The sequence below is a fragment of the Trachurus japonicus genome, chromosome 4, assembly GCF_045865225.1.
Source record: "Trachurus japonicus isolate A0001 chromosome 4, Traja_1.0".
Taxonomy (NCBI): domain Eukaryota; kingdom Metazoa; phylum Chordata; class Actinopteri; order Carangiformes; family Carangidae; genus Trachurus; species Trachurus japonicus.
In genome coordinates this window covers 13,460,525-13,474,105 of record NC_140910.1, presented here as the reverse complement: position 1 = coordinate 13,474,105, position 13,581 = coordinate 13,460,525, and the positions used below count along the sequence as shown (strand labels likewise).

Below are 13,581 nucleotides of genomic sequence, written 5' to 3'. Positions count from 1 at the left end.
ACTAATTGTACTATGGAAACGAGGCCTCTCTTCTGGAAAAACAGATAAGTCATTTGTCAGTGACGTCAAACCAGTGGTGAGTAATGCACGTCGTGGACCGGTCACGTGCAGGTGTGAGCATGCTCAGTGTTTACTTACAGTATAATTGGCACAGAGTGGATTGAAGGCATTGGTCCCACACACAAACAGGCCTCCTTGCCTGCTGAGCAGCACCTTCATGAAGTTGCGGCACTCATCCTGCAGGAAAAGCATAAATGAAGAGAGGCAGAGTTTAATATGCAGGAGGGTGATAAAACCAAAAAGAAGAAAGACAAAAATGATGGAGTGAATAAAAGAAAAACTCCGTTTATTTTTCAGATTGATTATCCGGCCCCGCTCTGTGAAATGAAGCTTTCAGTTGCCTGATGTGAAGAATTATCACACCATTAACGCTGTCAATCATATTGATACAGTCTAAACGTAGCCTGCAGAGACTTTAAGTGTCTACCCTCTTCACACATGCACAACCAGAAACACACGTACACAGTTGCTGTTGATTGACAGATGGTAATCTAACCCAGCCTCAGGATTTTAAAACAAGCAACAGATTTAAGGCTAATTCCTCCACCGTGAGGTGTCAGACTACATGATGCCCGTCTAATGACTAAATAAGCCAGAGTCACAGTTTCGTTCTCCCGTGCCCCGTCTTTGAAATGAGAAGTCGTGTAAGCGCCGCGTGACTTAATGGCAGCGTTTTCACCCACAGTGCCAGATGGTAATAAATGTTGGTTTAGTGAAACAGAGAAAAATGACATTTAAGTTAATTCCATGCCTCCACAAAAATATCACTGTGCTCATAGAAATAACGATACATTACTTTTCCGACCACATGTTTCAGATACTCTACTTTTAGTCATAGCCAGTCACCAAGAAGTTATAGCTAACCATTTACTCCTGGCTTGCTATTTTGACAGCTTGTAAATTTAACTATATGTATCCATTATAGGGACTATTTTGACATTTCATCATTACCTCTAGCAGTGTTATTTTCACTTTTTTGCAGTTGTTTGTCCATAATATCATGTTAACTTTTGAATAGCTTACTTACAATTTGACCATTACTTCAGCTATTGTTTTTCTTTTAGTTTTTGTGGAACCCTTTGGAATGTATTTCAACTTTATGATAAATATTTCAAAGATTTTTTTTATCAACACCACACATATTTGCAAGATTGTATAATATTTTTTCCTTTTTCACATTTTCTTTGAGCCTTTTTAAAGTAATCTTCAGATAAAGGTCTTAGAGAGCCCTGTGGTTGGAGATTAAGCTATGGACTTAGAGATGCAAAGTAAGACAAAGAATGATTAAAACATTCATGACATTTTTAAATCAAATAACAGTCTTTTTTTTCAATTGAAAATTGAGGCAATACAGCTACGTATTTCTTCTTTTTCTGCCTCCCACCACAGGTTTGGCCTGGGGGGGGGGGGGGGGTTGATTTAATTATTTCACAGTCTGTGGAGATGCAGCAGCTACTAGTGCCTATTTTAGAGCAAGAAAACTAAACATACAGTGGGGTAATATGAGTTTTTGTTCTTGTGATCCCTCAGATTTATCTTAGGACTCTACTGGGAGTCTCTGTCCCTAGGCAAGGAACCGCTGTCTCAAGGGCTTTAAGAAGCAAACGGTAACGTGATAGTAAACAAACAAAAACCCTGTCAACACAGCAGTGAATCTGTGTGTGCAGGTGTTTACATTTCCCCCCTCGTGTATTAAACCTTCCAGTCGCGACCTTTGACTTTAAAAACCTGAAGGTACTGACAGCAGTTTATCTTTGAAGGGCCGGGTCCAACACCTGCGCGTGTGAGTGTCGAGTGACTGGTGATGTACAGTACAGCAGCCAGCAACCCCCTCCCCAAACCAGTCTCCCAGCCAGGATGGCACCAGCTCCACCCCCACCATTCACACACACACACACAGAGACACACACCAGATGGGGTCTACTTCAAGACCATCACCCCGCACTGATGTCATCGGAAATAGAAGCGGGGTTGGTGGTGGTGGCCGTGATTGCGGGTATGTCAAATGACTATGTGTGTGCGTGCGTGTGTGTGCGCGCGTCTGTGTCGAAGAGATCAGAGGGACAGCAGTGATATGGGAGACGGGTGAGTGTTATTCCAGATGCTCCACCCTATACATCCCTCTAGCCCTCTACCCTTCCCACTCCACTCCCTGCAGGGCTCTCGTTTTTCAACACCAAAAAAAAAAAAAAAAAACAGCGAAGAGGGAAGTGTTTTCATGTGTGAGCGTAAAGTATGTGTGTGCGTGTTGGATGCAGGGGGTATGTCAAAGTGTGAAGTGTAAATTTCTAATGGCGCAGCACTATGTGACAAATTGAAGAGCGACAGCCGCAATATATGTATGTGTGTCACTCTCCCACATAACAGCGTGTGCTCGTGTGCGCGTAGCTTACATCTGTGTGTGTGTGTGTGTGTTTGTGCGCGTGTGTATCTGTGTATCACAGCACAGATGCGTGCTCATGTGCGAGCATCATTTGCATGCTGTTTGTCGGTGGGGTTGCAGTCTGTCAGCTTGGTCAGAGCTGTAATCACAAAGCCAGATGAAGCACTCTTAATAACAGCCCAGTCTCACTGCCAGCATCTCAGAGAGGAGAGTAAATACTTCAAAGAGCCAAGCCATTGCACAAAATGTGGGCAACCGGCAGTGCTTGTACACATAAAATGAAACATTTCATGGCTACAGGATAAAAAACAGGGTTGGAACCTTTGTAACGTTTTAGCTATTGAGCTTTGATTGCCATTTGCACTTGACAGACACCGTCAAAATTCATCCACTGCTGCACACACGCATTTCATTAACCCTTATTCATCAGTTCCAGGAAGAGAATTGGCACTTTCAGGTATGGATCTTTCTTTATTAAAGCTCAATTCAGTTAGGAGGATTAGGGTTTTACTGTGATTTCCATATTTTAAAAAAAACAAACCAATTAAAAAAGGGAATTACAAAGCAGTGAATCACAGAATTAAACATTTATATATAAATCCAAATGCTGTACATCATGGTGCCTCCTTCTTCTCCCCACTGCTGCCCCTCCCCTCTGTCTTTCTCTCTCTCTCTCTCTCTCTCTGCTCTCTCTCTGCTCTCTCACTCCCTGGGCAGAATCCAGACAAAACGCCACCTGTGCAGGCTGGCAAGACTCGGAGACCCAGACGCCTGATGCCCCTCTCCTTCTCTTCCTCCACCTCCTCCTGCTCCTGCTCCTCTTACTGACAGTGGCAGAGCTGCCTGGGCTCTGAAAAAATTATCTGCAAGCAGCACAGATGAGTTACACAGGAGCACGTGCACCAGTGCAAATATGGATTTAGTTATGAATGGACAGGGAGATTTAAGAGATGATCAGGAGATAAGGTGTGGAAAGATCCAGAGACAAGTTGCAGAAGCATGTACAGTACTATAGGCCATGTTGGACCATGTTTTTGGAAACTAGACGCTCTGCAGACAGCAGGTTTTTAATCAGTTCTTTGCTCTTGAGGCAGATATTAGCCAGACTTCGACTCTGCAGATGTTGATTGAGCAAGTGCGTTACTCGTTTTTGTAATTTCCGGTACAGACGCAGAGATTTTCCTTGAACACATAATGCACGTATATATCCAAAAGTATTTGTAGACATATAAAAGCGATCACCCACAGCCAGAGGATTGACAACAAAATTCTCTGTTGCTACAACACATCTGCTCCAAACAACCTGCATCAGTCAGACAACATTAAAACTGAGGGGGCTCCATCGTCCGCATCTGCTTTCCATCTATTGTCCGTAACTCAACCTTTACACTGGGATGATAAACAGCCTTTTCATTTGGCCTAAGCCGGGGCTCAGTGTTTGCTCTGACGATGAGGCTTCATCCTTAAACCTAATGAAGGCGGTGTGTTACCTCCGGCTACAATCAACATTCTTGTGCTAGGTCAGACCAAAATACAAAACAGGTTCATGAGTTGTAAAATCTTCTGCTCATTTTCCTGATTTAGGAGCCACAGCATCTTTCTCAATCTAATAAAATATAAAAAGTAATCCTGATGACCTGCTGTAGTAATGTTCGTACAATAGGAGCCATCTAAGGAAGCGCATCAGGGGGTCATATTTAGCAAGCTGCTCCTCTAAATCTCCAAAGTTTCCATTACATGCCTGGCTGGTCCCCTGATGTTAGCGACCAGGGGGAAGAGACTGCTGCACTGCCAAGTGCGGCCATTGAGCCAGAACTCTCCCACACATACTCACACAACACACACACACATGTAGTACTGTATAGCCAATGCACACTCACACACACCAAGATTTGGCGAGACCTCTTCTTCACTCATTAACAACGGGGCTGTCATTTCCAGAAAAATCCCTGATGCATAATTTTGACTGAAAACAGAGTGACTCTCCATGACGGGAAGAAAGCTTGTGTATGTTTATGTGTATGTGGGTGGAGGATAAATTAACAGCGGTACCAAATTAGCAGCAATGTGCCGTTCTGAGTGCTGCGGTCTTACTCAGCATGTTAAAGCTAATCCGCGTCCCTCTGCAACCCTTCTTCTCTGTTTGATGGTAATTCTGACTGAACACACCACAGGCCACAAACAAACATCAGACACCAGAGGGAGGGAGGGAGGAAAAGCAAGTGAGATAATAGATATATGGGGGGGTCGAAGAGAGAGGGAGAGCGATGTAGGGAAACACGGAAACATAGAAAACCAGAAGAATTTCTCCAGGCCAGTCAGCCATGTGGCAGCCTCAGCAGTGGAGCAGGACCTACAGATCGCCCATGTCAGCTGACCTCCACTCCCCAGCGGACACATACACACGACAGGCATTTACAAACACACCCGCACGCACTGCCGTTCAATCCTTGACCACAACACTTAACCTGAGTCACCTCTGGATGGATGGCCTGACAACCTGCTGAGAAAACTGTGGCAGACCGACCAAACGGTGATTAATGCCTGTGATAGTGTTAAAAAAAACAAAAGAAAACGCCTTTTCGGGATTATATATATTAAAAAAAAGGCTCAGCAGGATGGCTCAGGTCCAATGCAGGTTAATTTTTAGCTGCTAAACCGTCATTAGGCAAAATATTTGACGAAAACTTGTTTCATAATGGCATCAAATGTGCAGACAAGTACACGTGGGAAATGCAATTTAGAGCTGTAGATTCCCAGGTCCGAATGCACACATACCCTGCAATTACAACATATCACAAAAACTGAGGACAAATCAATACAGACAGCTGGTGGGAAACCAGAGTAATGGAAAAAAGTATCAATTGTGATTAAAGGGAAGAAAATGCTGCAACATCTGGGAATCTGACAGAGTTTATTTGTGTTTGCATCATTTGCCGTGCTAATCAAGAACTGCGTCATCATTATATCATTATATTGGCACTAAGGGTGCGTAGACTTTATTGGACCCTATTTGATGTTTTTGGCTGCGTTGCACCTCCAATTTGAGTTGTGAGTGTGGTAATCTTCTCAAAATTATAGCTTTTAAGCAACACAGTGAAACTTAAATTAATCATGCCCCAAGTGTCGGACAACCCACACAGAGGAAACAACTTGCAAAACCTCCACTGAACTGTGCAATGTAAAGATCTGCTCAGAGATTTCATACAAAAGGCAAAACTAAATCTTTTAAATACATGAGGTGTCAGTGAGATTCAAAATAAGGACCACAACTACAAGAAGTGAAAGTGATTCCACATGTGATATTAAAAAATTGATTAATGTGCGAGCCAAAAAAGGCAGTGAAACCAAATCTTCTGACAGTCCAACCCAGAGAAGGCATTTGGTCTGCACGTTTGAAAACCCAGAGCTCCTCAGAGAGCGAGATCAACGGCGTATTGATCAAACAATTTCGGTAAGTGCTTCTTATAACGATGCCCAGTTGGTCTTTAAGAGCGTTCTATGTGGAATTGCCTTTGTTTGCGTGTACATGCCACACTGCCATGGCCTGATGTGCTGGCACAGAGCCACCTCCGGGGAATGTCTCGCCCTCTACCTCTTTACAGTCTTTTGCTTTCTGCAGGAAGAGAAAGGGAACGGGCGACAGAGGGGCGAGGCAATGACAGCAAGAGACAATGACAATGGCATATACAGGAGAGATAAAGACGCACCACAGAGCCGAGGACAAAAGAAGATATGATGGGAATTTGCCGAGTGAGTGACAGCGAGGCTGACTGTTGCGTTCATCAATTATCAATTGGTCAACATGGGAGAAGAAAAAAAGAGCTAAAGAATTAGGATATTGAATTTTCAGCCTAATTAAGGAGAATACTATGTCCTTTGTGATCAACCAAGCAGAAATATTTAATTACAAAACCAATTACGAGGTGGCGAATGTATCACATCTGACACAACCATCCCCCAAGCAGAACAGGACATTTTCAGGAGGTGAAGTGGAGGAGAGAAAGAAGGGAGGAGAGGGCGAGGGAGGCACACGGAAAATGGTTTCCTGACTGACGTGTTTGTGGAGATTTTCTTTTTAATTGTGCTCACATATACATGTGGGAGAGAGTGGAACTTGAAATCATGAATATGTATGAACATAGAGTTCCTATGATGTATATGAGGGGTGGTGATCCCACCTACATGTACTGTATGCACGAATGGCATGTTGTACATTGCAATAATTTTTTTTAAGTTTTGTTAAATATTCTGTCAGCACACTGTTGAGCCCCAACATCTTAACCAAAACAACAACAGGGGGCAACAAAAGCAACACCTGTCGCAATCTGATGCAATCAAAGGCCCCAGAGTAAACACAGCACACGGCAGCTGGTCAATACATGAAGGTAATCTTGATATTGTGACATCAAAATATGTCTTTAAATGATGCCTTTTGAAGATCTAAAAGCAACATTGTGAACTTTTAACGTAGTAAGAAAGCCAAATAATCAGATATGAACGACTGAGGACAGTGCACACTTTGGTCCAACTTGTGTATTTATTGATAAAGCAAAATGTAGTCTCATAATACCATCAAACAGAGTACACCCGTGTTTTGACAGGCAAGTTATTGATTACAGCTTCCAGGACATTGCAAAAATAATCTAAAAAGTTTTTGTTTCAGTCTATCACAGGATCACCACCTGGGGCTTATTCCATTGTGTCACTCAATTGAATCTCTAGCGTAGCTATATATACAGTAATAGCTATAGAGACACTGACATCTGTATAAAGCTATGTATGCTATATAAAGTAATAATGTTTCAGTGGCGTGGGCCCTTACTGTAGTTTCTTTGTATCTCCTGCATGCACAAAAGGAGGCACATGTAGGCTACTGTATACATTGGCATTGGTATACTGTATGTGCATGGTCTCAACAACCAGCTGATTTATGCTACTGCTTCACACTATTCCACTGATCGAGAAGTGGCTCTGATGTGGTGCTGACAAGATGCACCAAAAAAGAAAAATAATGTGTCCACAATGACAGGCAACAAACAACCTGCGAGACTGAAAGCAAACAATTCAGTTTAAAAATAGGAATGTAAAAATATAAATGTTTTATAATAAAGGGAATGCATTACACACAACGCTGTGTGGTGAGAAACACTGAACACAGAGTAACTTTATCGTTGCATTTTCTGTTGACATTGTGTCCGAGGTCTTGACTTAACCCCACACTTTTCTGAGGCTGTAACTTGTGCTGTTGTTTGTGAACATGATTTCATTATATAGATGATAAAGATATAGATAAAGATAAAGTTAGATAAAGCAGTTCAAAATTTTCACTATTTTCAGCGACTGTTATTTCGAATTCAACTTATGAGAACACATACAGTAAGATCTTTAGTTGTATTTTATTGGTGAAACTCAGCAAAAAAAGAAAAGAAAAGGAAAAGAAGAAAACGACTGACCACAGTCGGTCTTCTGTGTGTGTGTGTGTGTGTGTGTGTGTGTTGATGTTCTTGTGTGTACTTGCATAATGCACACACAAGCACATCCATTCATATGCGTCCGAGCCCAGAGAGCTGACGACCTGGCAGTGTTCTTATCTCCCTCACATTGCCGTGTGACTCACAGCATTACCAGGCAGCACAGTCATTAGGGGCAAGAAGACCTTTCATATCTCAGTCAGCCCCACAGCTCTCCTCAGGGCTGGCCAACAGGGAGCTCTCCTCTCCTCTCCTCTCCTCTCCTCTCCTCTCCTCTCCTCTCCTCTCCTCTCCTCTCCTCTCCTCTCCTCTCCTCTCCTCTCCTCTCCTCTCCTCTCCTCTCCTCTCAGCCTAGCTTTTTGTCTCTGTCCCTCTATTCTCCATTGTGTTTCTGTCTGGCCCTGTCTCACACAGATTTAATGTCAGGTGTTCTCTCACTGTGTTAAATAAGTCATTTTTTTCTCTGCCTTCGGGGGACAGAGCCAATGCTTTCCCCGTCAACCACAACCATCACCACTCCACACACACACACACACACACAGATACTGAGAATGGATACGGGTGTTTATGTGTGGCAGACGGCATCTAGGGATGTGTGCCTGTGTGTGTTGGAGATATAGGAGGTATTCAGGCGTGGGCTGCTGGTGGCTGCTTGGACGTTTCACCCCATCTCTTCCTCGCTGCCTTAGTTTCCTGACGCCCACCTGCATTTTCTGAGGGCACAAACCGAATTCCTAACTCATGATGGTGGAACGACTGGTGTATACTGTAGGTAGGAGTGGTTCCGTCCTTCTGATCGGTGCGTGTGTATCTGTGCGTATATTTGTGTGTGTTGTGATGATGGTCAGATGAGCAGGGACAATGAGATAATACACGGTCATTGCCCCTCTCTTCTTGAGGCTGTTCCAGCAGGCATGTCACTCAGACAGCTAGCACAATGAAACCAAAGCTCGAGGCAGAAAGGTAGAACATGTGCCATAATTCATGATGATCAAGGTGTGTGTGAGAGAACGACCTTGTGTGGTGTGGGACAAAAGCTGTAATTGACAAGACTATAATCTCAACATATTTTTCGACATATCGAGGTCCGTTATCATTCTACAGTACATGACGTCTGTGTGTTCTGTCATTTCTCAGCGTTTGAGGCTTTACCAGCTCTCACAGACAAATGTGACAGCTGAAAGGAAGCAGATCAATTTTAAATTATTTCCACTCAGATTTTATCCCCACTGTGCAATGATAATGTGTTACATTTCAGATTGAAAAAAAAAAGAAAGCAAAAGAAAGGCGCTGCTCAGTCTAGTTTACATCAAATGATGCAACGAGATGAGAAACAACTCAAACTAGTTTGTAGGAAATCAATAAATCAGTGTAGCGTTTTGTCACTTTAGCGAGAGAACTGTGATGTTTTGCTGCAGTTTGTGATGAGGCTCTTTAAGGCTGCTGTAATTGTTTTTAACAAGCAATTTTAACAAATGGCTGCTTGCAGGTGAAAAGGGTCGGCAAAAAATCAGCTGAAAGAGGAGTGAAGTGCTGCTTTCACACTGCTATTACATTGTTTGTTTGTTGTAAATAATATTTGAAAGACAAAAAGACAGAAAGTTTGAAAGCAGTTGAAAAAAGACAAGCATGAAGGGATGGAGATGTTCATCTCAGTCTCACCTCGTGTTTGCCCTTCATCCTGCAGATCCTGATGTCGTTCTTGTTCGACTCCCATGTTCTTTTCTGTACATTAAACAACACATAGAAAACACACATACACAATGGTTAGATACACATGCTCTTCTCTGTAGTGGTGACTAAATTTAGTTCCTCCACCCTACAGTCTCTGGAACTCCCTTCCCCAGCCCATCAGAGACTCTCCATCACTTCCCCTCTTCAAATCCCGACTGAAGACTAACCTCCCCTACCCATAAGTTTTTTTTTTTTTGTGTGCCTCATGTACTATGCATTTTACTGCATCTGTAAAGCGTCTTTGGGTCACTGCAAAAGCGCTATACAAAATTAATGAATTATTATTGTTACAGTAATGGTAAGTAACACAGTCACGCGAAAATGCTGTGTTCGTGTGTCTTGTCCTGCAGGTTCTCACCTTACTGTAGAACATCTCATCTCCTGCAACGATGTCCAACTCCACACGGAAAAGGTCATCCCTGAGGAGAGAGAGAGAGAGAGAGAGAGAGAGAGAGAGAGAGAGAGAGAGAGAGAGACTATCAGACAACCCAACACTATCCAAATCTTAAGGCTTAGAGTGAGACACTGCACTGAGCAAACCATGAATACCAGTTCCTCTGCAAGAGTACAGCTTGCATATTATTGACAGCTCAGGATAGTGCGAGTCGATGCAGATTCTTTTTTTGAGTGAAATCCAGTCCACACACTCAATAGAAACTCTCCATATGAATATTTCCACAGTATATTGAATCTAAATAATTCTCTCCAATGTGTATAATCTTGCTGCGGTGGGTGCAGCAATGTAATGCAAACATATTAGACACATTTATTCCTTTAAAGTTGATCAGACCCAAAGAGATTAGGGAACAGCTTTACAATGTCTTCCATTTCTCCCAATATATATGAGCAATGGAACCCGGCTGCATAATGATGTCTCGTATTTCCCTCTCGCCTTTTGCCTCTGCTCATTAAACTTGACTTGCTGCATTGAATTTTCTGCCAGCCCCACGAATTCGGCTTATCAGTCTTATTCAAAAGGCCTGAAATTGAATTAATGGATGATTCAATCAAGTTGTTACACTGATGTTTGCACACCCCCACATACTGCCTGCCTACACGTGGTCCAAAACACCATGCATGTATTCATGATTTCTTTTTTTTTTTTTTCTTCTCGAATGCTGCTTTTTCACACTGCTACTCTACTGATAATTCTGCAGTAACCTTGGACGAACCTGTTAAAATGCCCACTAAATGAGAGTTGGGCTAGGCAGCTAACAGCTGACGTTTGCATACTGATCAAGGTCTCGTTATCTGATGGGACGGATCTGAAGCTCGGGCTTCATCTAAGAGAAGGACCGGGCCCTGAATGGGCTAATCTGTAAATCTGCCATAGCCTTGTTATTGCAGCTGTATTGATCCCATCTCTGATCCAGCTCTGCCTCCCATCTGCGATTCACCTTCTTTCTTGGTTCTTGGTTCTTGGCTTTTTCTTTAAGAGAGGTGTTGGTTGTTATTGCGTCGGCATCCACGTGGAAGTGTTTACGCATTCGGGTATTGGGGCCACCTGAGTGTGTGTATCACTGCGTTTTGGATTTATTTTCCTTTTTGTATTTGACAGAGCGAGCTGCGAGAATGTGTGCTTGATGAGAGCACAGGTAGGGCCAAGTGCCATCAGGTTACTCATCTCTTGAATTATTCATCCTCACTTCTTGTTGCTGTGTTAGAAGCATTGCTGCTTTTTTTTTTCCCCCCCCGCAACCTCGCAGACCAGTACGACTGCTGAGTGGCGAAGAAGTGCGAAATCTCCAAACACTTGTTTGGTGCGTCCCTGCTTAACAGGTCAGAGTTTAAGCGTTCTCCAAACAGTGGAGTGGGCCAGAGTGTGAGGCGTAATCTCATCCAGGCTGCTTCAGCGTTGTCTCAGCATTAACATAATGAATATAGCAACAGGCCTCCTAGTCAGAGTGGCTGACAGCCAGCACTGTTGCCTCTGATAGCGCAGAGGAGGGGGAATTATTTACGCTGCAGCTTCTCTTTCTCTCTTTTTCTCTCTCCCTCTTTTGCGCTCTTCCTCTCTTCTCTTGCCCGCTCCGGGTTGTTTGAATGATACAGAGCCTGTGGCTTGCATGCTTTTGTTTGTTTATATGTGTGTTAGTGGATTTAATGTGTGCTGCCTGTGGTACAAGGTTAGGACTCAGGGTAAAGCATAACACATGAGCTGTGTAAAGATTTCATGATTCTTTAGGTGGCTTCTTTCTTTATGTGCACACAGCTTCGAAAACCTCAGCTCATTAAAAAGGCGCCTCAGCTCACTATTCCCTGTCCTTATAGCCACAAATCAAAACGCCTATTTCTCTGCCCCCGTCTGGCCCTGTGTGTGTGTATGGGTGTAGAAAGTGCGTGTGCCTGAGTTGTTATTTTATATATATGCCTTCAACCTTCTCTGACCTGGATAATGCAAAGTCAACACAGACTCTAGAGAAACTGTCAACATTTCCTAAATGTCTTTCTTGACCAGCTCTTGAACCTTCTGGTTCTGGCTAACCAAACAAAAGCAGACTCAGGTCGGGTCAAGACCTCTTAAGCCGCCAAATTTCCCTATATTTCTTTTTCAGTTTTCCTCGCCGTCTTGCTGCCAGCTGCAGGATTGTGGTTCACTGTGAGCAGTGCTAAGCCTTTCTGAGCCTGCAAATAGAGCGAGCAGGTGAAGCCACTGCACCGGGTGAAACTGAAATAGAAAGATTTGAGCTGACCACCTCGTTACCTCAACATGAACGCTGACTGAGGGAGAGTGCTTTGTAGCATGACTGTGTCTGACCAGGTAGCTGGGTGTCGGTAAACATGTGTCCATCTAAGTACCCGTGTCACGCTTTTCTTGACAAGGTATTCACTCTGACTGCTGAGTATGCAGTTATTTTATAAGTGAGCAGTGGGTAATAAACTCCTGCACACTGCCTGTACTAAGTCTATCCAGACAGATGTTTTGACAGTTTAACAAGATGGCTGACCCTTGTTTGATACCCAAACAACAACCAATAAAGGACAATGCTTGTCTATGTATTATGTATCACCTCTAGTTTAATTTCACATTGCAACCTTCATCCTCATATACAATGTACTAAGCAGAAGGGCAGGAGACTTTATTAAGAATGTATTTTTTTGTGTGTGCATATTTATGTTGGATGCTATTTGTTGTTTTCTCTTTGTTTTCTTTTGTTGAAAATGTAGACTTAGTTTTCCTGTACCACATCAAGCATTTTCTGACTCAATAAAACACACTTGCCAAAAAATTCAAGATTCTTAGTTTAAGATCTTCTTTCGGCATTAAACTCACAGCACTTAAAAAACAACATCTGTATGTACTTGAGCCTAAAGGACTCATATCACAAACACCAGAGTGGGGTTACATAACTTATGAAAACATAGAGGATATGATTTAGAAATGTTGCTAAAATCACATAGTCATGATTTAAATTTATTTTTAAGGAAAAATGGCAAAACATTCTTTACAGATTCAAACTTCTCAAATGTGGATTTTCTTGGTTTTTCATTTCTGGCAGTGAACTGAATGTCTTGTTTTGCATCAGGCTTTGACTCACTGTCAGAGAACAATGGGCCTCATTCACGAACCGTTCTTAAGAACAAATTTGTTCTTAAGTCCTACTTACGAAGTTTTTACGAAGATTGTGGCATTCATGAATGTTTTCTTATCCAGAATTTGTTCTTAACTAAGAACAAAATCTACGAACAGTCAGGAGTATACTTACGCACTTTTAGGTGCTGAGACTTCTGCAAAAATAACCGATTATAGCGTTTTCTTTTGTTCTGCAGTTGTATGATATTATATGATTTGAATAAGAATTATTTTCTTATCTTTTATGATGTTTTTAATAATCATATATATTAATAATAATAATAATTGAAGAATCATTTCAGTCTCTTAAAAAACATTATAGACACTTAATTCATATAATTTTTTTCCCCCTTTTC

At 42.4% G+C, this 13,581-nt stretch overlaps 1 protein-coding gene across 3 annotated transcripts in view; it reads right to left on the bottom strand.

Annotated features, from left to right (window-relative positions):
* sema6bb (sema domain, transmembrane domain (TM), and cytoplasmic domain, (semaphorin) 6Bb) overlaps nt 1–13,581 on the bottom strand; it is a 125,223-nt gene that overhangs the window by 43,339 nt on the left and 68,303 nt on the right. For all 3 annotated transcript variants that reach the window (XM_085774093.1, XM_085774092.1, XM_085774094.1), the window contains 3 exons: nt 10,010–10,070; nt 9,580–9,642; nt 139–237 (listed from right to left, as the gene is read on the bottom strand). In XM_085774093.1, the coding sequence (XP_085630219.1) occupies nt 139–237; nt 9,580–9,642; nt 10,010–10,070 (223 nt within the window). The remainder of the gene's footprint in view (nt 1–138; nt 238–9,579; nt 9,643–10,009; nt 10,071–13,581) is intronic.